Genomic DNA, 25,831 nt, shown 5'->3' with positions numbered 1-25,831 from the left:
GGCGGGGCGCGAGGTGCGGGGCACCGCGGGACCTCGGGGACCTGCGTGGGGGACCCGCGAGTCTGGCTCCTCGCGGCGCGGTGGGCAGGCTCGGGCCGCTGTCGGCGGGGGGCGGCTGCCCGCGCCCGGACTCCCGTCCCTTCCCGGGTGGCGCGCGCGGCGCACCTTGGGCAGCGGGCAGGTGGCCGGCCGTGCGGGCGGAGCCGGGGCAGGTGGCAGCGCCGCGGTCTCCCGAGCCCGACACCGCGCCCTCCTTCCCCCCGGTCTTCCCCGCGAGGGGCTAGGGCTCAGGTGTAGACGCCGCACCGGGGGCAGAAACCCCGACGGATTCCCCAGGGCCGTCCGGGCCCCGCCTGCGGCCCTGGGTGGCGGGGACCCGGCGAGGCCTACGCGGGGAGCGGGCGGCGGCGGCGCGCGGGGCGGAGTCTGGCCGGGGGGTGGGAGGTGAGACGCGGGGGAAGGCCGCGCTGGGCGGAAGGCAGGGGCACGCACCCCGGGGCTCCCAAGTAACTCACCTGGGCCGCCCCCCAGCCCTCGCGGAGACCAAGCAGTTTCCCTTGGAGCAGCGAGGGCGGCGACATGCGCCTCGGCCCTGGGCTTCCGCCTTCGCGGGCCTGTCCCAGCGCCTCCGTCCGGCCCCCACCCGCAGCCCACGCGCGGCCCACCTGCCGCCCACCTGCGCGCACGTCTCAGGCCCCTGCAGCTCACACCCAGTCCACCGCGGCCGCCTGCCTGCCCCCTCCAGCGCACCTGCCCCTCCAGCGCACCTGCCCCTGCAGCCCACCCGCCCCCTGCAGCCCACCTGCCCCCTGCTGCCCACCTGCCCCCTTGCTGCCCACCTGTCCACCGGGCCTGCGGTACTCGCGGCACCTCCCGGTCTGTGCGTGGTCACCCCGCCGCCCGGTGGCTCCAGGTCTCCCGTGGTTCCCGGCCTGCTCTCTCGGCCTGCGCCAGCCTCTGTCTCCAAGGCCCAGCGGGCGCGGGCAAATGCTGGCTTCCTCGGGCACCGTGGAGGGGCTCGCTGAGAGTCCGGGGCCTGCCTCTGTTTCCAAGTGCGACCACGTGAGCGTCCTCAACACGCGTGGTGTTTGTCTCCGAGTTTCTGGAGGCCCGTGGGGAAGCGGGAAGGCGTCCCGAGGCTGTGCACCCGCTTTCCGGGAAGCCCCGGCTCCTGGGGGGGGGGGGGGGGGGGAGTGGAAACCCCCGCCCCCGCCGGCAGACGGGCTGGCCCGAGTACAGCCCCACCGTGCTATTCCCTGGGGGCTCCCGACCCTCCGCAGGGCGTTTTTAAGTAAAAAAAAAAAAAAAAAACCTGAAAAAGAAGCAGGTACAAGAATTCCCAGTAATTAACTGTTCCGAAATGACTCTTACTAATTTGGGGTTAAAAACAAAGAAACGAAAACACTGTTTGGATGAAATCTATTTTGAAAATCTAAAGTACTACATTTCTGCCCAAAGATAAGAAAATCAAGGGCAAGTTCCTCGTTTTTCGATTTGGCCGGTTAACTCCCTTCATCATGGTTTCCTGTCTGGGTTCCTCCTGCTTGGTAAATTGGGATAATGATTGTGTAACGGATCAAAGGAATCTCCTAGAAGCTGGAAAATAACCATCAGCCTTTCTTGGGATTTTCCTATTTGTCTGAACTTTTAAATGTTCACTGAAGATTACTTCCTTTGCTCTTTGGCTGTTCTCTAAGTTCTTAAAAATTCTAACACAGTTGGGGCTCAGCAGGCACCCGCTGCCTCTTCTGTGACCGGGTGGCGCTTAGAGCAGGCTCCCGGCTCTACTTCTGCAGTCAGCAGTCGTAGCCACCTCGGTATCCCCCTCGATGTGTAACTGTCCTATTAGCAGCCGCCTTTTTTTACGGAGGAGGAAACCAAGGCACAGAGGAGTTAATTAAGCTGCCACCGAGGGCCCAGGATTAGTGAGCGCAGAGCAGGTCTCCCTGCAGGGCCCCTGCTGCTCCGCATCCTCTCCTCAGTGTCTTTTCCTTGTCACTAAAGAATAAAAGGAAGTCTTCTAATTACCCGCAGTATAATTTTTAATAAATAGCCATTGAGTAGTAAGACAAGGCCCTGGGCCCTTACAGCGCACTCCATGAAGCTTGAATCGTGCCCAGGAGCTATTGAGTGGAACAGGAAAATGGAAGAGGAGACCCTATGCTCCTGCTAAGCAGAGAAGCCCTAGAAGCAGGTGGTGCATTCTCCTGAGCAGCTTTTAAATCTGCATCTAAGTCGGCACTGGTTAGAGTTCAGCTGGCATAGGAGATGGCTACAAAGACAGTTACTGCCAGGAGCTGGCGTCCGCAGTCGGGGCGGCCAGGCAAGGCCGGGCCCTTTGGGGAAGGGTGGTCAGGAAGGGCAGGCTGGCTGAAGGTGCTGTCCACGTGCAGACGTCCCTCCAGTGCAGGGGTGGTAACTGCAACGACGAGGCTAAAGCCTGAGAGTGTCCCAGATGCAGGCGTTGCTGCCATTCAGTTCTCAGTGTCATTTTACTTCTCAAGTTCTGAGCTCTGTGGACACCACTGAGGAGGCCTGTAGGTGCTAGAATGATAAATAGACGTGCAGTTAGACTCTGTAGCAGTTTGATATGGTTATGAATTCCAAAAATAGATATTGGATTACGTTTGTAATCTGTTCTGTACCTGGGCCTGATTGAGTTATAATTAGGGCTTTGATTGGGCCATGTCATGAGGGCATTGGGTACCCACCCCTTGGTGGGTGGGGACTCACAGATAAAAGACATGGCAAAGGACAAGGTTGGGGGTTTCTGATGTTGGAGTTTTGTTGTTGGAGTTTGATGCTGAAGTCTTAAGCTGGAGGCCAGGGAGAGAGACAGAGCCGTTAGCTTCATAGTCTGTAGCTGGCCTTGTGGAGGAAAGAGTTGCTGAACCCAGAGGAACCCAGGAAGCCTGAGCCCTCGCAGACGTCGGCAGCCGTCTTGCTCCAACACGAGGAAATAGACTTTGGTGAGGAGGTAACTTATGCTTTATGGCCTGGCATCTGTAAGCTCCTACCCCAAATAAATACCCTTTATAAAAACCACCGATCTCTGGTGTTTTGCATCAGCACCCCTGTGGCTGACTAATACAGACTTGAATATATAAATAGTCTAAAAATCAACACTGTAGAGCAAGCGACCCAAAAGAAAGCGTGTCAGTGAACAGACTAGCTTAGAAAGGAAAGCTCAAGTGGGCTCCTCGAATATGAAAAGATCGTCAGGCATCTCTCCTGACGTAGTCAGGGAATTAAAAGCAAAAACAGCAATAAGATGCTCCTTTACGTTCATCAAACCGGCAAAACGTCAATTCTGACTACGCTAAGTATTGGAGAAGATGGAGAGGAATGAAAGCTCACATGACTGTGAGAGGAGTGTAGAGAGGAATAACCACTTTAGAGAATAATCTAGAAAACGGAAGATGGATATACCCTAGGACCTGGCAACTCCACTTGTGAATGTGGTCTCTGGGGAGAATCTGGTCTGTGTGCATAAAAAGACGCCTACAAAGGGTGTTCACTGAAGCAATTTTTAAACTTTTTATTTCAAGATAATCATAGATTCACATGGGATTTTAAGATATAATAGAGTGACTCCTATACTTTTCTCCTTGCTATGCTCCATTGCATCATCTTGCAAAACTGCAGTACAATACAACCACCAGAAATTAACTTTGATTGAACCCATCTGCCTTTTCCAAGTTCATCGGTTTCACAAGCATTTGCGCGTGTGTGGGGGGGGTGGGGGGTGTTTAGTTCTAGGCCATGTTTTTATCTTGGGCAGTGTCATGTGGCTCTCACCCACTCAAGGTACAGGACTTGGACAGTTTTACCTCATGCCAAACTTTTATAGCCACCGCCAGTTTCCTGCCCTTCTCCTTCCCTAAGCCTTGGCAACCACAAATCTGTTCCTCATGTCTAAAATTTTGTCATTTCAGTACTGCTGTATCGATGGAATCATGCAGTGTGCAGTGACCCAAGGTTGGCTTTTTATACAAACCACAGTGCCTTGGAGATCCATCAAGTTGTTTCATACATTTATTTCTTTTTTTAAATGGCTGCGTAGTATTCTTTGGTAGGGGTGAGACACCGCTCCTTTGATGCACTAGAGTATTTCAAGTTTTTGCTTATTGCAAATGCCGTGAGCATTCAGAACACAGGTTTTTGCATGAACTTAAGTTTCCATTTCTCTGGGAAAAGCACGCAGGAGTGCAGTTGCTGGGTCACAGGGCAGGCAAGTGTTTAGCTTTGTAAGAACCCGCCAAGCTGTTTTCCAGAGCAGCTGCCGCACTGTACCTTCCCCCACGGCGTGAGCCAGAGGCCGCGTCCTTCCACGCTCGGGGCTGGCACCAGGGCTTCCCAGCCTGAGCTCTTCCTACTCGCTCGGGACCTGCGGGGCGACCAGCAATGCTCGCCGTGTTTCCCTGGCCCCGCGTCCTCGCCCTGCCCTCGCTGGGCTCGCAGCCGAGGTGCCTCGTCAGGGGTGTCCGTGGGCTGCCTTCCCGGCACAGTCACCCCAGCACACGCATGTGGCGGAGAGTGCAAGCGCAAGTGGGAGGACCCAGGCGTCCGGCCCGCCTCCCGCACAGAACAGCTGTTAGCAGGAGAGCAGAGGCAAGGGCATTCACATCTTACGAGTTTAAGGATCCTTTCTTCTCGTGGTGATAGAACATACACCTTCAAAGGGCACTGGTCAGAAGACGGGCCGAGAGAAGGTCGCAGGCATGCCGCTTTCCCACGCGCCCGAGCTGTCTTCCAGGAAGTGCGTTTCCGCTCACAGCCTCTTGACTATTTTTCTTGAGGATGTAATGCTTCTCCTGGTTAGGTGTTGCAGATTTTTAAACGCAAAAATAGTTGAAACAGCCAGTAACTTTTATTAAATGAACTTACTTTAATAGGTATGTCAATTCTGTTTTATTTAGTAATTAAGGCTTGAATTCAGTGTATATCACCCCGATTTTAAAACGGTCTAGAGAATAATTACTGGTGTTGACTTTTCTTTTGAAAGCAGAGTTGAACTTGATTTTATTTTTAGTTTGGAGTTTATTTTATCTGTACTCTCCATTCCATCCTGGCCCTCTTGTACCTTTGATTACTACTACTGCAGCCATGAGTGTGGCTTCTACTATGGCTAGCATTTGGGAGTCGTACACACGCAGCCCTGCGTCACAGGCCCTGGATGACGGACCTGGCACAGGTGGGCTAAAAGGCCTCCCGGAGGCGCCGCAGCTGCAAGAACTTGGCTCCTCTCCGACCTGTGACTGCTGCTTCCAGTTTGGAAGCCACTATAAGTCTCGGCAAATTGTGTCTTTGGAAGAGCCCTCTGGTGCAGAGGTCATCTGAGTCGTTTGGGAGACCTGCCTCACTTTAATTCAGCTCTCTGAAAATCCATATATTTCAGAGAGTGGTAGTCCATTGGGGTAGATTTCCCTTGTTTCGTGAGAGTTGGGGTAGAAGGGTACAAGTGGGTTATGGTTTGATTTTGTCAAAGAACCGCAGGCAGAGGACGGAGCTTGGTCCGGGTGTGCGTTCGCTCCTCCCCCGCTGTCTTGGAAGCGACGCATCCCCTGTGGCCTGGCGCCCGCCTGGTGGAAGCCGCGCAGCCCTGGTGCTCCCCCCTGGTGGAAGTCCTGCAGGCCTGGTACTCCTGCCTGGCGGAAGCCGCGCAGGCCTGGTGCTCCCGCCTGGTGGAAGCCGCGCAGGCCTGGTGCTCCCGCCTGGGGGAAGATGGGCAGGGCCGATGCTCCCGCCTGGTGGAAGCCGCGCAGGGCCGGTGCTCCTGCCTGGCGGAAGATGGGCAGGGCCGATGCTCCCGCCTGCTGGAAGCCGCGCAGGCCTGATGCTCCCGCCTGGTGGAAGATGGGCAGGGCCGGTGCTCCCGCCTGGTGGAAGTCCTGCAGGCCTGGTGCTCCCGCCTGGTGGAAGTCCTGCAGGCCTGGTGCTCCCGCCTGGTGGAAGATGGGCAGGGCCGATGCTCCCGCCTGGCGGAAGATGGGCAGGGCCGATGCTCCCGCCTGCTGGAAGACGCGCAGGCCTGGTGCTCCCGCCTGGTGGAAGATGGGCAGGGCCGATGCTCCCGCCTGGCGGAAGTCCTGCAGGTCTGGTGCTCCCGCCTGGTGGAAGTCCTGCAGGCCTGGTGCTCCCGCCTGGTGGAAGATGGGCAGGGCCGGTGCTCCCGCCTGGTGGAAGCTGCGCAGGCCTGGTGCTCCCGCCTGGTGGAACCGCGCAGACCTGGTGCTCCCGCCTGGTGAAAGCCACGCAGGACTGGTGCTCCCGCCTGGTGGAAGCCGGCAGGCCTGGTGCTCCCGCCTGGTGGAAGATGGGCAGGGCCGGTGCTCCCGCCTGGTGGAAGTCCTGCAGGCCTGGTGCTCCCGCCTGGTGGAAGCCATGCAGGCCTGGTGCTCCCGCCTGGTGGAAGCCGCGCAGGCCTGGTGCTCCCGCCTGGTGGAAGTCCTGCAGGTCTGATACTCCCGCTTGCGGGTTCTTCTCAGGAGGCACTGCGTGCTGCTGAACCAAGTTTGGTCTTTGATCAGGACTGTCCCCCAGAGCTGCCCTGGGCCGGCAGCCAAGAGCCAGGGCAGGCATGGGAGCCAGCCAAGCCAGCGCAGGTGCTCGGCCTCCGGGCCGCCAGCTGCAGCGGGAGAAGGAAAACTTCCCCCAGCATCTGGCTTTTCTTCACCCAGGTCTGACCAGGAAACCTGCAGCTGAGCGAGGTCAACTTGCACAAGACAAAACCCTCCCTGGATCTGCGGGGCTGCCCCCAGGAGCCCAGGTGGCGTGGCCACACAGTGCCCGCTCCAGCCAGAGGCCTCCCTGGCCAGCTGGTCCGGCTGGCGAGCTGTGAAGCCAAGGTCTGGTGCTTCCCACGGCGCGGCCTGCCAGCAACCTGCCCATTCGAGAACACGGGTCAAATGCAGATTCCTCAGCCGCATCGCTGCATGCCCAGCCATAATCTGGGGTGGGAAGCGGGAGCATGTGTTTTCATGAGCTCCCGGGTGGAACCTGGGAACCAGCACTAGGTGGACGCTGTGTGGCTGTCTGCACGTCCAGAGCCACACACACTTCCTGAACACTGGTGCATCTCGTTTGCTCACAAACATGCTTCACTGTGATCAGAAATCCTTTCTGTTTCACTGATAAACATAACTGAGGTTAGAATGACTTGCGAAGAAGTTGTATATTAATGATATCTTCTTAATTTATCCTTTATTTTTACACCCACATTTAAAGAATAATTTTTATTTCCTGCCTTGTGAGTGCTAGCATGTCTGAGAAGGAATCCTTATGAAATACCCTACACTCTTCACCCAGGCTCTTGTGTAGTTCAAACATGACATTTTTGGCTAAACTTGTTGTCAAAGCAAAAATGACACAGCTGTTGTGATCTTCCCAAATAGAGTAAATGCACAATCAATGTTTTAAATGCCACCTTTCACTGCCTACTACACAAAACACTGGGTCATGGACTTCAGGGCAGACAGATCGACAGATGTCGTTCTTGCCCTTACGGTACTTCCAGTATCATTAGGGAACTTGGGCCACAGATGAGTGTCCCGAGGTGGAATGCTCGCTAAGCGCTCCAGTGTGGAGTTTCTTGGGAGACACCCTGCACCTGGGGAGAAGGAGACGCTCAACGCTGCTCTTAGAGCGGAGCGTGGCTTCACTGTGGTCTGTACACCCCGGCTGACCTCTGGTGCTGCTGACCTCTTGCCAATAGTTTATGTGGACGTTCTAGAGCACGCCTGGGCTGCTGGCTCCTGGAATTGCTTCCTCACCTTGGTTCCAGGACGTTGGCCTTCCCTGCACACCTTTCCTAAGTGGTGGCGCGCTTCCCAGTTTAGGTAGAATTTCCTTTCTAAGGGGTTTAGATGTTCTCTTATGCCCTTGTCTTCTAGAAAACTCCTAAAAATACGTTTACTCTCCTTCATATCTGCCACAGTGCAGCATAAAGAGATTTGACCAGAGTATGTGCTTGAGTTCTTGCATAAATGGATCGGTGGATTCCACTAATTCTAATCCTTACATCCAATTTATTATGTATCAGAGCCAGAATTTTACAGAAGTAATCCATCCTCTACCCATCAGAAGCCAATTAAAGAACTGAGACATGATTTGTTCAGCTTAGTATGTTGCCTGGCTAAGTCCAGATAAATTAAAGCAGCAATTTAATAAAATAAATAAATAACCATTCATACATATTTTAGGAGTCAGGCTTCTCTTACTTATATGGAGGTGACAGTGTGTTCTTGTTACTTTTATTCTGGTTCTTTCAGATGTCTGAAAATGTAACAACCTGGGAATAGCTTAAGACCAAGGACTGAAGTGTAAATACCAGCTGCAACTGTCTTCCTAGAAATATAAAGAGGATGGATTCTATTTCAGGAACAGGCCTGATGCATGTGTAGCTTCACTATATCATTTTATATTGCTGTGTGAAGGGTATTGTGCTTTTAAAAGGCAGACGATGAGACTTTTATTTCATCATTATTTTCATATGTCAAGACTTATTTTTGAAGAGAGCAGGATTGAAACCAGATATTAAAAGCTAACCTTATTCATTTAGCTGCTGGCTAGAAAATGGTTATGAGAAGAATGGGCAGAACAGAGAGGGGCATGGACTATGCAAACAGCCTTTCTGAAAATGCAGTGAAAGATCAGGTTTAAAGCTGAATCAGGTAATAGCCCTAATACTGATTTTTAAAATGACCAAGAGTTAGTGACCCCAAAGTAAATCGTGCTGCTGGAGCCTACAGAAAGTTTGCATGTGAAGATGGAGTGAAACCTGAACTGAATTTCACACCATTTAAAATAATAAAAAGGCGTTTGCTCCTGAAGCTAGCAAAGGCCCAGTTTGTGTCTTCGTGTGGGCTCATGTCCTCAAGCCCTCAGCCCCCTCGCAGGAGCCCCCCACCCCGGGCCTGGGGGCCTCCACCCGCAGACACGCCCACTGGCCACTTCCGACCACAGCCTGGGTGGGAAAGGCCCCACCAGTTGTCTTCCTGCTGATGTGACTAACGATGTGTCCTTGTGTCACGACAAAGGGCCTGGAGCCATCGCCCCGGGAGGGCTGGGCATGAAAAGGCACCCAGAGGGGAGAGGCAGAAAAGTACTAATTCGTTCCTGAAAACCGAGGAGACTCATCCCCAGTCAGTGCCCAGGTGCCTTCGGGAAAGAAAAGAAAAGCAGGAAGCCGAGTTCTCTGTCGTCCGCGTCTCTGCAGCCCAGTCACTTGCAAAGCCCCGAAGCCCAGGCGGCCCTGCTCCAGCGCCTGGAAAAGCGCATCTGCGGGAGCCCAGGTGTTAGTGGCAGCCACGCTGCAGGTGCGCCCGCGGGGCCTGGCGCCCCTGTAGTCACGGCTTTGGGGAAGTGATGAATTCCTAAGAGCCGTGACTGTTAGCGCCTGGGTCTGGTGGATTTTAACCCGGTGCGTTTTCATCAGCGACCAACGTGCCTTGTAACCTGCCACCTGCCATCTGCTAGGCTCCCGCTCGTCCTGAGGCTGCCCCCTGGGCTGGGTTCTTGTCCTCTGTGGGGGACATGCACCTGGTAGGGGAGGCCTGGCTGGGGGCTTCCCTGGCTCGGCGGTCACTGCCAGCCAGTGCTGAGGCTGTACCAGAACCCCTGCTGCTTTCGGCTCCTCGTCCCCTCCGTTCGTCCCCCGCCTGTACCCATTGCATTTACGGGTTTGAGGTTTTCTCCTGTTGCACCTGTAGGCTGGCGGGGACTGCACCCCGGGCGGAGCCTGCTGTCCCTCTGGTCTCCCTCCTCGGGGCGTCTGGCACAGCAGGTGGGGCCATCGGCCACCTCTCTTCTTCGGTGTGGCAGCAGTGTCCTTTGTTCCTTCTCAAGCAGGTGGTCAGGGCACCCCCCCCCCAGGCCCCTTCCCCAGGAGCCTCGCTCACCTGCCTGCTCCTCCTCGGGGCAGGGCGGGGCCGGCCTCCCTCAGGTGTGTCAGCCTCCCCGGCTGCTCCAGGCAGATGCCCTGACGTGGTTTGGCTGAACTAAGGGGATTGGTGTGGCTTGCAGTTCGGAGGCTGGAACGTCCCCAAATCAAGGCATTCCCAGGCCGTGCTTCCCCTCAAAGACGACTCTCGGCTCCTCTGCCCGCCGCCAGGCACAGGCGCGTCTGCTGCGCTCTCCCAGCTCTCCTGGGTGTCACTGCTTTCAGCTGCCTGCTTCCGTGGCTTCTCTCTCTGCATTTCCTTCTCTCATGAAGGACTCCAGTACGAGGCTCAAGACCTTCTGATGGAGGTGGGCCACACCTCTCCTTAACAGAACTCGCCTCCTCGAAAGGTGCTTCTCACGGTCGGCTCACACCCACCGCAATGGGTCAGATTTAAGAACACAGTTTTCCAAGGTACATACAGCCTCAAACTACCATACTTGGGGTACACATTGTTCTGGCCAAACTTGATCCCCAATACAAGGGTTCATCTGGTGACCCCAAAACACGCTGTGGAGAAGATGGCACGGCGGCTAGAACCGAGGCTTCCTGGGCAGGCTGTTTCCTCTCTGTCTCAGCGTCGCTGTCGTCCTCTGATGGCTATTGTCTTTCGGAGTCTCCACCCCTCCCTCGAGTCCTGGGAGTGGGATCGAATAGGACATTATTCAGCCCCAAATCTTGTCACTGGGGAGAAGGATAAGCAATGCTGACACTTTATTACAATTTCAGTGGGACCATGATTTATCAGTTAGCAGTTAAGCCACACTGTACTGATCTACTCTTCCAAGAAATCTTCATTTTCAAGCCATATCCTTTATTTCCCGTAAAAGACATCCCCAGCCAGTCCTGGCTTTGATGGAGCAATAGCATTATAAGCCTCAGCCGGGTGGTAATGAATCATTGCCTTTTGCAAGGATATTGATCTTTCTAGGCCTTTAAGGAACTATGCAGAAACGAAGGGCACGCAGAAGACACTTGAAAAGCCCGAGTTCCTCGAATTGCAGGCTTAGCAGCCGTCTTCCGTTGGTGTGCGCCGATTACTCGATATTTAATTACTCATTTAAACATGGTTTGCTCAGTGGCAGAATGTGGCAAAGGTACTTACTGAAATATTCCTGCAATGCTTCAGTGCTTGGTGTCAGTCTCTGACGGTTTTCATGTCAGAGGAAGTCAAGCAGGGACCCTTTGGCCAGTGAAGTGGTCAGTAGTATGTCCTCGTCCTCGGAACAGGCGTTTCAAGGTGGGACGTGAGGAAGAGGCGCGCTCACCTGCCGAGGCGCCCCTTCGCCTGCTGGGGTTCCGCCCACGCCGCAGTGCCCTGCAAGCCCTCTTCCTGGAAGGCGGCAGCCTGGCACCGTGCCCGAGCCTGCGCGTGGCCTCAGGAAGTGGCACCTGGGCAGAAGTGGGGCGCGCAGCTCGCCGCAGGCGCGGGGCCTTCCTGCCCAGCCCTACTTGGGGGCTGCGCGCTTGCCTCCCAGCCTCTTCTTTTTTTTTTACTCTTACACATTTATTTGCTTATTTATTAAGCTGTTTTATTGAGCTATATTCACATATGATCTATCCAAAGTGTATAATCAGTGGCGTTGAGTATAAGCACAATGTTGTGCGTTCATCACCACGAAAAAATTTAGAACAATTTCATTATTCCAAAATCCAAGTTTCTTCACGTGGAAATGGTCCCTCCCCATCACAGAGGGGTAAAGAACCCCTCCTTCTATTATTTTTTTCCCACCCAGGGAAACCGCTGTGGGAGCAGGGCAGGCTGGGGGGCCGCGGCCGGGCTGCCTTCCCTGACCGTGGGAGCACAGGCCCTCTGTCGTCTCAAAACGCGGCTTTCAGAATACAGCAATTGGCCCCACGCCTCACCTGCCCCCCAGCAGGGGGCCTGCGCCCTCCTCACCCGCCCACAGGCTGCTGGGTGCTGCTCCCGAGGCCGGGGGCAACGCGCGGCTCGAGCATTTTAATCCCCGGCCCAGCGCGTCCGTGCTCCCTCTGATGGCCGGTGCCCTCGTCGTGCGTCACTGACACGCATCGCTCGTCGCAGTGGCACCGCCGCAGGCCTCGTCGCCACGGGTAACGGCGAGGGTTGCAGCAGCAGCTTGGGCCCGAGAGCCGGGGGCGGAAGAAGCTGGCGCTGGGATTTTAAGAGGCCTCTGACATCAGCGTATGTGGCACCGGTAGCGTATTAACCAATTATCTGCCCACACCTCCAGAAGTGGCATTTTACCGTCACGGGGTCACAGATAAGGAGCGCATGCCAGCCTGCTCAGGGCGGACTCGGCGCCTGGCCCCGTGGCCCCCTCCGTGGCCCCCTCCGTGGCCCCCTCCGTGGCACATGGTTCCTCGGGCGTGCGGCATTTCCTCCCGGGGAGCCCCAGCCCCGCGCTTTGCCAGCTGCCTGGCTTCTGGGTGGGGCGGCCCGGTCAGGGTGAGCTTGGGGCCAAGCTCTGCCAAAGCCAGGAGGCGTGACGGCGCCCGTTCTGACGCAGCGACATAGGCGCAGCTGCGGGGGATCCACAGAGCCTGGAGGGGGCCGCCTGTGCCTTCACCGCCATCTGATCAGCCAGCCCAGCCCCCCAGGAAGGGTGCGCACCCTTCCCCGTCTGATCGGAGAGCCCAGGCCCCACCCGGCCCCACTTGGGCATCGGGGGCCTTCCGAGCAAGGGGGGCCGCTGGCCCTTGTCGGTTTTCCACGGGGAACTTGTCACCCCTCTGCAATGGCTACTAGCAGCTCAGCTTCTTACCCAGTGGCCACTGTGTGACAAGAAATTTACAATTAATCTAACGTCAGCTTGGAGGATCTGTGTTTTTTCCAAGAAAGTGCTCTTTTTCAGTTTAGACAGATGGGGTTACAGCAGCGCCTCGAGCTGGGGACCCCAGGCCTGGAAACCGGCTGCTTTACTCCAGCGTCCAGCGCCGGAGTAACCTTGGGGGTCTCACTCAGATCTCCCACAAAGCCCACTTTTCTGCAGTTCTGTTATTTCCTTTTAAAATGATTGTCCATTACCTTAAGGAATTGCTCTGAACTATAAATCGACTTAAACCTGGAAAATCTGGAAAACACAAAGAGTGCCTAGCTTGTGGATGATATTATCTGGTACCCCAAGACCAAAAGTTCCCACCCCAGAACCTCCAGAAGCCCGTCTCTTCTGGGGCAGGGCCGCTGGGCGGAGGAGCCTTGACTCGTTCCTAAGTGCTCTGGAAATGCCCAGCCCAGGCCGGCTCTTCCCGATGGGCTGGGAGCAGCGTGCTTTAGGGCTATGCAAGCTTCATGGGTGAGCTTTGACTTTATCCTTCTGTGTCAGCCGGGTTCTCCAGAGAAAGCGAGCCGGCAGGTGTGTGTGTGTGTGTGTGTTTTAAAGACATTGGGGGGTGTCCCCCGCGTAGGGGAGCCCCACGCACAAGGAGTGCGCCCCATAAGGAGCGTCACCCAGCGCGAAAGAAAGTGCAGCCTGCCCAGGAATGGCCCCGCACACATGGAGAAGCTGACACAACAACAAGATGAAGTGACAAAAAAAAAACAGATTCCCGTGCTGCTGACAACAACAGAAGCGGACAAAGAAGAACATGCAGCAAATGGACACAGAGAACAGAAAACCGGGGTGGGGGGGAGAGAAATAAAGAAAGAAATGGAAGAAAGGAAAGGAAAGGAAAGGAAAGGAAAGGAAAGGAAAGGAAAGGAAAGGAAAGGAAAGGAAAGGAAAGGAAAGGAAAGGAAAGGAAAGGAAAGGAAAGGAAAGGAAAGGAAAGGAAAGGAAAGGAAAGGAAAGGAAAGGAAAGGAAAGGAAAGGAAAGGAAAGGAAAGGAAAGGAAAGGAAAGGAAAGGAAAGGAAAGGAAAGGAAAGGAAAGGAAAGGAAAGGAAAGGAAAGGAAAGGAAAGGAAAGGAAAGGAAAGGAAAGGAAAGAGGGAGGGAGGGAGGGAGGGAAGGAAGGAAGGAAGGAAGGAAGGAAGGAAGGAAGGAAGGAAGGAAGGAAGGAAGGAAGGAAAGAAAGGCTCCCATCGTTGTGGAGGCAGCAAGTTCAAAATTCTGAGAGCCGGCGGCAGGCTGGGAACTCAGGTAGAGCAGCTGTCGCCTCTCCAGTCCTAAGTCTTTCTTCTGGAAAGCTCAGTTTCTGCTCCTGCGGCTCCAGGGATTGGGTGAGGCCCACGGCATTGGGAGAGCTGCTGCTTTCCTTAAAGTCCGCCGATGGCAGGTGCTAACCAACCTTCAGAGCAACTCCCGGGACCCACCGAGGTCGGAGTGTGGCTCAGGACGGGGCGCGGGACGTGGGTGCCGTGGCCTCGCCAGGCGGCCCGTGAGACGACGCGTCTCACTGCCCAGACAACCGGGGGCCCTCGGGAGCTCTCCGTGCGGAGCGCCCGGACTCGGGAGAAGCCACCTCAGCGGTGGACGTGGATGGCACCCCAGAATGGGCGCAGGGGCTCCACCTGCCCCCTCCAATGCAGGGCACCGCCCCCGGGGGGGGCGACGTCATCGGGATTCCTGCTCCCCTGCAGGTTCAGCGGGATTCGCCCCGTTGCTTTTTCTTGGCACTTCTGGTCACAAGCTCCACTCCGGGCAGCCCTGGCCGCAGGGCCCTTGCGCAAGCGCTGCTGGGCCACTCCCTGTCCTTCCTCCCTGCTCCCCTGCTCCCTGTGTACTCCCCACTTCCCCGGGCCAAGGCCAGACCCCGCCAGTGCTCCCACCCAGGCCAGCAGTTTTACACCTCGTTTTAAACGTTCGCTCAGGCTGATCTCCTGTGCTCGACCTAAGTGCCAAGAATGAGGACAGGGAGCATGCTCATTTGGACAAAGAGTAATCTATCAATTAATATTTTATATGCTCCATGCCGGGGGAAGTCTGAAACATTTTTCAAATATTCACCATTATTTTATTGGGTTTTGTGGTTGCTTCTAAAAAGGGAATAATAACTTTTAAATGCTATTTAAATGAACAAAACCATGTGCTGCTCTTTGTCAATGCTCCCGCAATCTTACCTCTCCCGAGAGTCTCTCTGGAGGATTCATTCGCTGCTTCGTTCAGATGGTGACCACTTCTTGCTTCGTGCGTCCTGGGAGCCAAGCCGTCTTCCGTGTGCCCAGAATGGGCCAGCGAACAAGCCCCCCCCCCCCCCATGATGGTTCTCTTCTCGAGGGACCAATGGACGGTGAGCACAGCACCTGGTAGAAAACATGACACCAGGTCGTGCCGAAGGACATGAGAAAGATAAAGCGGGGAGCGAGAGGGGTGGGGGCGTGAGGGGCTTGTGGGTGCCCCTGTGCCAGGGGCGACAGCAGGGGACCCCTGCCGTGGCTGGTGGGAAGGCGAGGGCTCTCCCGGCTGCTGGCATCTCGGAGGGATGCGAGTGAGCTCATCAGCGGAGAGAGGAGGAGGGAGAACGCGGGTTGCAGGTCCGACGTCTGTAGGGGGGTTAGACCGGGGCTTCCTCTAGGCTTCCATCCCTGCTCCAGGCTGTGAAACGGTCTAGTTCTCACTCCTTCATTATTTCTTGTTTCTTGTATGCACCCTGTGTGATTTTATTTATGGGATGTTTTGGTGATGCTGGTAATCCTTCCCTATGTTCTGCCCATGGGGTGTTAGAGAGGGTTTTGACCTGGAAAATAGAAGTGTCCGGGCACAGGAAGTGGCCTAAATGCTAGGGCTTTGGGAGAGAGAGCTGGCCAGGGGAAGGGGGGGAGAAAGCAGAGAGGAAGGGGGATGGAGGGGGCGGGAGAGGCCAGTGGGTTTTTCCATTCGTTTGCTTGTCGTTTTGTTTGTTTCTTTTGGGGGGCACCTGGAACTGAACCTGGGACCTCGGACGTGGGAAGCAGGCACTCACCTGCTTGAGCCACGTCCGCTTCCTCCTTGCACCTTTAAATGTGCGCTCTGGGTTTTATTTTTAAAGTTGAAGAAGCGGAGTCATCTCGTCCAGCCTCGCTGCACTGCCATCAGCTTCTAGGGGTGCCCCTGTGCTCTCTCTGCAGGGAGGGGTGGCGCTAAGGCCTGGGGCCCAACGCGCCGCCATCCCGGGGAGCAGATCCCCGGAGGTGCGGGTGACTGCGCAGTCCCAGGCACGGAGTCAGTGCCGGGGCCCCGGGCTCTGGAGGGGGCCGGCCCCCCACGGTCTGCCCCAGCCCCCCCCAGCTGTTCCCCAGGGGCGCATTTCTTTCCGCTGCCTAAAGCTTCCCGCTCCCGTGGGTCCCTCTGGCATTTGGTATCACCCAGGGGAAAAGACCGTGCCCTCTGGAGCCCGGCCAGCTCCTGTGGGATGAACCCCCAGCTCCCCATGCCCCTCCACCTCTCCAGCCTCCACTCTGGGTGGCCGCACCCTCAGGATTCCACGCCCCCCCCCCAGCGCAGAGAAGCCTTCCCTGGCACGTGCCGTCCACGGGACCCTCTCCCTGACCCTTCATCCTCCCAGGATGTCCTTACGTCAACTCCAAATGCAGGAACGGGCTCCTGAGCCCTTGAGGGCTGCCCGGCCGTGGCCGGGAGCTGTAGTCAAGCAGAGGGCCCTCGTGTCCCCTCTCGGTGTGCCCACGTGGCGAGCCTCCAGGCAAGGCCCGAGGGCCTGGACAGCAGGTGGCCCCAGGAGCAGCAGGGAGGCAAGGGGGCAGGTGAAGGGGGCAGGTGGCCTCAGGCGCGGCAGGGAGGCAAGGGGGGCAGGTAACTGCTACTCTCTAAAAAGCGAGGACTCCCCCACTGGCTGATTGTGATGCACCTGGAATTTTTAAAACTTTCTCTCATGGTTTTAAAAAGCAGAAGAAGCAGAAAAAAGTCCCTCTTGGTGAAGTTTTTAAATTCTGCTAACATAATTACAAGCTAATGCCCCTCCTTGCTGGAAATGACTATAAATCATTTCCCTTGGGGGGGATTTATTTTTAATTGGAGAAGTAGATTTACAGAAAAATGATGCAAAATATACAGAATCCCCATATACCCCCTGGTTAAGGACTACTAATATAATTGCTCTACTAATTTTAGCTCATCGTTTACCTTAGGGTCCTCTGTCATGTTGTACAGGACTGTGGGTTTTTTATCATTTTATTCTAGTACAATGCAAGCAACCTAAAATTTACCCTTTCAGCCACATTCAAAAAGCATGGATTGCCTAATCCATGCTGTTAATTACAGGCAGAGTTGTGCTTCCTTCACCCAGCCAGAAGCTCTGTACCAGTTAGGCATTAGCTCAACCCTGCCCCGGCCCAGGAACCTGGATTCTAGTCCCTGACTCTGTGAATTGTTTATTCTAATTGTTTCAAGTCCGTGACCTCATACAATACCTGTCCTTCTGTGTTGACTTACTTCACTCAAATGCTGTCCTCAGGGCTCGTCCGCAGGTTGCGCATGCCAGGACTGGGCTCCTTTTCCCAGTGCACGGCCGGGCCACACTGCAGAGGTTAAAATATGAATGCGCCGTCTCGGCCCGCTGGCGGGCCACCACGTGCCTGCCATAGGTAGGCGTGTCACAGCGGCCAGAGAGAGGAAGGAAGCTTGCGCTTCCTTGGCTGTGAGCGCCCTTGGCGCCCAGTGGGGTGGTCCATGGAGTACACGTTTAGGGGGCACGTGACTGAAGAAAGACGGGGGACCAGGATGGGCTCACGGGGCGCCGGGAGAGAGAGCCGCCCACCCACCGGCCCGCTGCCCTGCGGAAGCCGGGGTCCCTGGGGAAATGGGCATGGGAAGAAGGCCTGCGACCTGAGCGCGAGAAGCCAGTGTTCTCACGGCCGAGCGGGGTGGGCTTTCGATGTGGGGGTTGCTGTGACCTGCGTCAGAGAAGACGTCCTCAGGAGAAGGCCGGGCGTGGCGTGGCAGTGCCGTCCCTGTCCACCGGCCAGCAGCCGTCGCTGCACGGGGATGTCGTTCTTGTCCCATGGATGCCATCTCGGATAGTTCTTAGACAGCTGGTTGTGGTTCTTTCCCAGTGAAACTATTTACAGCAGAGGCCTTGGCCCACATCCCGCCCTCAGGTGCTGGCTAGCCGTCCTGCTCTGTGTAAGAAAGGAAAGCATTTGCCTTGGGAATTGGGCGTAAATGAAAATAAAATGACAGGAAATGTTAGGCCTGGGGAAATCTGCTTTTCCATAAAAGCCTGGAGCCAAGTAAGGGCCCTGAGTCACTGGGGCAGGTCCGTGTAACTCTCTCACAATCAGTAGTAACACATAGCCTCTCAAAAGCAATTTCTAAAATATGAAACACATTTAAATTTTAGAGGGATTTTCCTTAAGCTTTTCTGAATTAAAATGTAGATTATTGTGCAAGAATAGCCAGAAATAGCACAATGTACAGCAGGGGAAACAGAGATTGAGAGGTGAATTTTCTTGTTTGCTTGTTTTTTGTTACTATTAGTATTCAAATGTTGAAAATGCTCTAATAATGACTGAAATGATGAATGCACAACTATGTGCTTGTGCTAAATACCATTGATTGTACACTTTGGATGAATTGTGTGCTTTATTAATATGTACCAAGAAAAGCGATTTGTTAAAAAAAAATGTAGGGTAATTGCACCATGAACCTTGCATAGACCTTTTTAAAATATATACATGAATATATATATATACACACATGAGATTTGGGGGAGGGGTTGGTTAAATAATCTTCAAGCTCTTAGGCTTAGCCAGCATTCTCAGGTGAATTTAAAGTACACGTACACATCGGCACTCATGTTTTGAAAACCAGTGTGGTTGTCAGCAGTCGCTAGGTCGAGCCACCGGGTATTTCAACCAGGCATTTATCACCCTGGCACTGACCTACTTAGCTGCAGAAAGCCAAGATTGCCCTTCCTTTGTTTCATTCAAGCACTCATTCACGTGAGAGGCTTGGTCCCGGGGCCCGGGGATGCACAGGCCGCTCCCTCCTCCCTGGAGGTGGCGTCCTCCCGAGGACACGCCTTTAAATGCTGGGACACGACTCCAGGAGCGCAGATCGAATGGCTGAGGGGTCCCGTTGAGATTGGGAAGTTAGAGAAGATGCCACTCTGAGAAAGTGGCGGTTGAAAGGACACAAAATACCTTAAAAATAATGTGATTTTAAGATCAGAAACTTGCAACTATGTTCTTATTTTCTAACTAATCTTTCAAAGTAGAATAAAAGCATCGGCTTTGCAGGATAGAGCATTTGTTTGTTCCTCTTGCTGGCAGAGCCAGCAGTTCGCTCCGGGTTCCTCAGGGTCTGCCGGGCTCTGGGCCTGGCCCTGGCTGGGGGCAGCTCAGTGGGAAGGGTCTTGGCCTTTGCCCCATGCCATTGTCACCTCCAGCCTCCCTTCGGGCCAGTCGGGCAGGGAGGTTCTCAAGGCCAGGGACCACACACCTGGCTGCCCGAATCCCCCAGAGGACCTGGGAGAGCAGAAGCGGGCAGCGTGGCTGGCCCTTGGGTGTGGTCAGATTTGGGGCATGTCTAGGCCTCCGTGTGGCTGCGCCTTTGCGTGGCTGGCCTCGGCATGGCTGCGCCTTTGTGTGGCTGGCCTCAGCGTGGCTGCGCCTTGTGTGGCTGGCCTCAGCGTGGCTGCGCTTTGGGCATGGCTGGGCCTTGGTGAGGCTGGGCCTCAGCATGGGTGGGCCTTGGGCATGGCCAGACTTTCGGCGTGGCTGGCCTCAGGTGTGACTGGGCCTCAGGCGTGGCCGAGCCTTGGTGTGGTTGGCCTCAGTGTGGCAGGCCTCAGCGTGGCTGGGCTTTCGGCATGGCTGGGCCGCAGTGAGGCTGGGCCTTGGGCGCAGCCGGGCTTTGGGTGTGGCTGGCCTCAGTGTGGCTGGACTTTGGACGTGGCTGGCCTCAGGCGTGGCTGAGCCTTGTGGCTGGCCTTGGTGTGGCTGGCCTAAGCGTGGCAGGCCTCAGTGTGGCTGGGCTTTGGGCATGGCTGGGCCTCACACATGGGACCCTCTGCGCTGCCTCACAGGTAGTCCGACGGGGCTCACGAGCACGGGGCCTGCACTCTCTGCTCCCCGAGTCCACACCTGCCACCCCTCAGGCCCAGGAGACCCCTGCTCCCTGCCCTTCCCCTCACCCTCCCCACGGTGACCGCTCAGTGGCATGGATGCCGTTGGTATCCACCACTCACTCACGCTGAGGTAAATGGTGGCCTGAGACAGGACAGAGAGGAGCTGGAGCATCTGGGCCCACCCATGAGCAGCCGTGCAGGACACCGGTGAGCGGGTAACAGTCTCTGGCTCACTGCTGGCCACATGGCAATGTACCAATTGAGCAGTTCTATTGCAAGAAAGCTGAACTTTCTCTAAAGATGCCCGCGAAAGGTCCTTGTCGACTCGCTGCTACCTCCTTCTGCACTGGCACGGGGTACCTTCCAGACCACCCTCCAAGGAAGGGAACTGGAGGCAGCTGTGCCCCGGGCCGCGTGGCCGCTGCTTGCCAGGCTCCGGGAGCTCAGTTTCCCCACAGTGCTGCCCTGAGGCAGCGTTATCTCCATTCTCACACGAGAGCTGGAGCTAAGGATCGTTTGCTAAACTCCACAGTACAGAGCTATTGCCAGGGATGGAAGTAAGCCAAGTGGTTCCTTGCGTGCCCTCTTCACCAGCTGCTATTGTGAGATACTAGGTCATTATAAACCTCGTGCACCCATGTACACACTTATAAAGAACAGCCTCTAATTCTTCATAACCTTCTCAAGGCTACTTGTTAGAGGAAGGTCTTACTTTCTTCATAGTGCTCCCTAATTATTTAGAAATGAATGCTACCTCAGGCCTGCCGGGACACTTTTTTCTTCCACATAGGATGCATCTGTAATGTGAATAACATCCAGCTAATCCCTGCTTTTCACTGAAATATATTCTGGAGTTGCTGATATCATCATAGCTAGACACAGTCTTCCAAGCTGTATTTTTCTCAGCTGTAAAATGGGAATAAAGATGCCTGGCTTACGGAGTTATTCCTGCAAGTGTTTAAATTTAAGGTTTACGGAAATGTGAGGGGTGTTTTTTCCCATCAGCTGACACAAACGTCCCCCAGAGGGTCAGCTCTGCGGCAGGACCCTCCTGGCTCTGGCTTCGTAGATGAGAAGGCTGCCTCCGCTGAGGGGTGCTGGCGGGCGCACGGTCCTGGGTCCTTGGCTGCTCTGTCACCTGGCGATGCACGTGGGGGCGTCTCCTTTCTCCCCGGTTCCGTCGACCTCCAGCTCCCGGCTGCCCCCCTGGCTTCCTCTCCATGTCCCACTTCCTTTGCGCACCAGGGCTCAGCCGTCCTGGGGTTTGGGCCGCCTCCTGCAGTTTGGGGCCACCTCGCCTGACAACATCTCCAAAGTCCTATTTGCAAACGGGTTCACACCTCAGGACCAGGGGCTGGCGCCTGGATGGGCCTTTTGTGGGGGATGAAAGAAATCACTGTGAAATCTCCATAGAAACATTTATTTTAGGATCACTTTCTTGAACATAGAATTTTTTTTTAAGTGTACAATGAACAGCATGTTATGAAAGCAAAGCCAAAAGAACTGTTTCTGTAAAATGATACAGCTGTGACCTGTGTCCTACCACTGGCCTAGGTACCCTACACAAATTGATTATTAATATGCCCCCCGTGGGGCAGATAGATACAATTAATTCCACACATACATTTTACCTCGCATTTCTGTGCCTCACCTGTGTCTTCTTACATTTCAGGAGGTTTGGGGAGGGGATATACGATGATTTGAATGATAACCTCCTTTGAGCCAGCTTTCTAGGAAGACAAATTGAGGTCTTCTTTATCTCCCAGTAAATGTATTTAGACAAAGCATTCCAGAGTAATTCCACTGCCTCTAATATTGTACTCAAAGGCATATGAGAAAGAGCCGGTTTAGCATTTTAGCGCATCTGAATGCCTCTAAAGGTTTGGGGAATTGCTGCCTATTGACTCTCCCCTTAACTTTTCCCCTTTTCTCTTGCCTCCCCCAACCTGCCCCACTCACAGTCTTGAACTAGGGAAAGTTGCAAGACTTCGGGAAAACACCTGCATGTATGGGAATACACCTGCGTGTACAGGATCACACCTGGGTGTATGGGAATACATCTGCATGTATGGGAACACACCTGCACATATGGGAACACACCTGCACATACAGGAACACACCTGCATATAGGAGAACACACCTGCATGTACAGGAACACACCTGCACGTACGGGAACACACCTGCGTATACAGGAACACACCTGCGTATACAGGAACACACCCGCGTGTACAGGAACACACCTGCGTGAGCTCGCACGGAGCTAGCGATATGCAGTGGTCACACCCACCTGGTCATGCTGGGGGGATTTTGTCACCTCCACTCTGGAGGAACCAGGGTTGAGCCCCGCTCTCAGCTGCCCATTTGTGCTTTTAAAAGCTGGAACTATGAGGTGTGTGATGAGTTGCAGCACTGAATGGTGAGGTGTCCCTGCTCCGGCCCCATCCACGCACTGACGTGCGGTCACCCTGCGGAAGTCTGGCTGAGCAGCTTTTACTTTTATGGGTAGCCTCTAGCTGATTCTACATGCCAGTCATGTCGACATTGCTGAAATGTTCAGTAATCCCATTGGCTGTTCAGAAATCTGACCTAGAAAGGAATTTCAATCTTAGAGGTATGTAGGGGTGCTGAAATAATCTAGAAGTCTTTTTCTTCTCCCAGCTAAGCTCGCTCTCCCAACTCTGCCTCCCTTGCTTTTCTCTGTTATTTCACAAAATGCTTCTAAAATCACCCAGGGGATGCTTCAGAGTCAGACTGGCTTCCACGAGGCATTCCACATGCTGATCAAATTTTTCTCTTGCTCTCTCAATTTGATTAAATGCAAAAAAATAAAGAAGGAAAGGTGCCTTTGGACATTCAGAGCCCTTAGTCTGCTGTTGTTTTTTTCAACCGACTACAGAATCCAGCTGTTGGCGCTGAGGTCTTCGTCACAGCCGTGGTCCTTCAACCTTTGGTAACTTAGCCACGTTATCTCTAAACCACAGAGTGGGGAGGGGTGCTGGAATGTACCCGAGTAGCCTGCCAGTTACCCTGATCGCAGGTCACAAGTCAGGGGCCCTGTCCAAGCGCCGGGGTTCAACAGACCTTCCCCCTTGGCAGACGGCCAGCGTGCACCAGATCATCGTTGTGTTTTTCTTATCTTCCTTCCCCGGACTGTCTGTAACTTGTGCATTTAAGGTTAGATTTCACCTAGCTTAAATGATGCCAGTAAAATTGTCTGCTCTTCTAGTGTAACTATGTTGGTGAATTAAAACTCTGATCTGGACTTTTATTTCAATCTATTCTGTGTTCAGTGGTCTTGAATTTTCTAAACACTGTTTGAAATATTTCATGAACAAATGTCCCGAGTCTAACCTAAAGGATTGCTATGAACCATGATAAAGTTTTGATCAGACCAAGCTAATTTGGAGGCAACAACCAGTCTCCAAGAAGAGGAATTTACGCATCTTGTGATTAGATTTGAGCTGAGTAGCTCAATATTTAAATATTTACACTTCTCACACTAGTCTCTGGTTTAGGTGAAAAGTTCAGAGATTTGTTTTCTGGAAGGAGGGAACATTATGTTTGTAATCGCCTGATATTGCAAGCAGGGGTGAAATGAGAAGGATGAGAAAAAAGTGGAAACCTTCAGAAGGGAGGGAGCGGTGCTTGATTATTCTACATATTACATACACAGTGCAGCTTCTCAGTGCTCGGTTAACCCACCTGGCACAGACGCATGGTTATTCTACCATTTACATATCCTGCAGCTTCTCAGGGCCTGATTAGCCTGCACTGCATGGACTTAGGATGGGCACTAAGTGGCAGCTGTCCTACTCCCAGTGTCCAGAGCAGCAGCACGTGAAGTTCATTGGCCTTTGCTGACTCATGTAGATCCCAAGAGGACTAAACATAATCCTTTCTCTTTTCTTACCAGCTCTTACCTACTATAGTTCCATATCTGCTCAAACCTCCATTTTCCAAGGGAGATGACACCATAAAGGTGTTCTTGGTTTTCAAATTTAAATAAATTGAGAAAGTGGGTGACATAATCACATCAGATATTAGAACGATCTGCAAAGCTGTACATATTCAATATTTTTAAAACTGTATATATTAAAATATCTCATTTTTCACTCTCATTTCATGAAGCAAATGAATTCGGATACTTCATATGAATCTCCCAGGTTAGAAGTGGCTTTTTATCTTGCTAGAACCACTGCTTGGATTGACCTAAACAGTCCTTCAGGGCACGTGGCACCACTCTGATCTAGCAGCTGGACAGAGCACGGGGGTCCCCTCTGGCCTGAGTAGCTGGACGTGGGGCACTTTTGAAACCCCTCCCCGGGAGGGCATCCCTGCAAATGCGGGCTCAGGTCCCAGCCCATTCCACACATGAGGACGGTGGGGTTGCATCCCCCCGTAGCTGAGCGCGTGCACGCCTGTGGTCTCCACGCCGCACACAGCACGCCCGCTGGGAGCTGCCCTCCTGGGAGGAGCAGCAGGGGTCAAGGCTTCTCCTCCCTGCTCGTGCGCGAACTGGCTGGGATCCAGCGGAGGACACTGCCCAATCGGCCATCCAAAAGGGGCTCAATGGCACGCGGGGCTTTGTAAAACTTTGGACGTTAGGGAATAACCGCTTTTCTAGAGGAAGACTTGGGGGAGAAAACCTGCTTTCTATGCAGGTCTACGTCACATTCGTGATCATCCCCTCCCATTTTTTGGAAGGTGATTCATTTTGTTATCTTTCAAGGACTGCTGTTCCTGGGTTCAGCAGGGGAGTTGGCAGTCTCGACATCTCTTAAGAGACTGTATCGTGAAAAGCTATATTTTAAAATCATCTTTAAAGACTCAGCGGCTTGACACAAGGTCAGTCGATGGTGCACGCAGCCCCGAGCTGGCGACTGATGCCTTGGCCAAGGAAGAGGGTGGAATAGGATTTGTCTGGAATGAGTTCAGCTAAATGATTCAATTCTGTGCCTTATTTGGAAAAGAAATCATGATTTTGCTGTTAAGGGTTGGGTGAGAAAAAATGAGGAGCACCTACATTGTTTTATGTGTTGTCATCTTCTCTATGAATTCTGTGGATTCTCTGGATGCTCGTTGGATTGGCTGGCCTTGGTCTAACTTTCATTGTTTCTGTGCTCTTGTGGGTTCTTTAAAACAGTTGGCAGTGATGTCTGCTTATTACCTTTTTTATTTTTAGAACAGTGTTGAGCACTTTCCTGGTATCTCAGGTGGATATGAGGTGTGGCCCTCGGCCCCCGCATATGGATTTGTGGACAGTGGATCTGCACGATTTCTTAAGACGGGCTGACATTTTTCACAGATGAGGAGGCAAGCTCAGTAGTATTTATCACTGAATAGAATTTGGGTCCTGGTAGTGCTCCTGTTTTCTACCGCTGCACATGGGACCAAAAGACAATGGCACTTACTAGTAATGTGACTCTCAACATCTTTTGAGTTTGGGGGCCTTTGTTTTTTCTTCTAGAAAAGGGGTGTGGCAGGATCTCCCTGGGCTGGTCCCACTGAAAAGCACTGAAAACAGCTCTGAAAGTACTAGTTTTAAAACACCTCCTTTTCTCCTTCCAGTTTCTGCAGCGCTCAGAAGTTCACGATGGGGAACCACGTGGGAAAGCGAGAGCTGAACGCCGAGAAGGCCAGCAAGGTAAGACGAGAGCGGGCGCAGAACCCGTGCCCTTCGAAAGCCTGCTGGGCGCCTGCCCTTCGGCGCCAGCCCGCGGTCCGTCAGACCCAAGTACAGGTTTTAGCGACCACAGCCTGACTCTGGGTGGAGCCTGGGCCCTCCCGATTAGTATAATCAGGAATCCCGTATGTCATCTCAAAAAAGAAAAGAGAAAATTTAAAGAAAATGAATAGGCCCGTTCCTTGTGCATTTCCTGTGATTAGCCCTTGGAGTCCAGGAAAGTTCTCAGAAAAGAGATTATCCACTTCCTTGGTTCTTATGCAAAGGAATGTTTATTTCAACGTTTC

The 25,831-nt window shown here is 53.9% G+C and overlaps 1 protein-coding gene across 4 annotated transcripts in view; it reads left to right on the top strand.

Annotated features, from left to right (window-relative positions):
* MBP (myelin basic protein) overlaps positions 1-25,831 on the top strand; it is a 120,826-nt gene that overhangs the window by 853 nt on the left and 94,142 nt on the right. For all 4 annotated transcript variants that reach the window (XM_071208594.1, XM_058277915.2, XM_058277914.2 and 1 more), the window contains exon 2: positions 25,430-25,505. In XM_071208594.1, coding sequence (XP_071064695.1) covers positions 25,455-25,505 — 51 coding nt within the window. In that variant the 5' untranslated portion in view covers positions 25,430-25,454. The remainder of the gene's footprint in view (positions 1-25,429; positions 25,506-25,831) is intronic.

Source organism: Dasypus novemcinctus, chromosome 16 (assembly GCF_030445035.2).
Source record: "Dasypus novemcinctus isolate mDasNov1 chromosome 16, mDasNov1.1.hap2, whole genome shotgun sequence".
NCBI classification, from domain to species: domain Eukaryota; kingdom Metazoa; phylum Chordata; class Mammalia; order Cingulata; family Dasypodidae; genus Dasypus; species Dasypus novemcinctus.
This window is presented reverse-complemented; position numbering and strand designations above follow the sequence as displayed.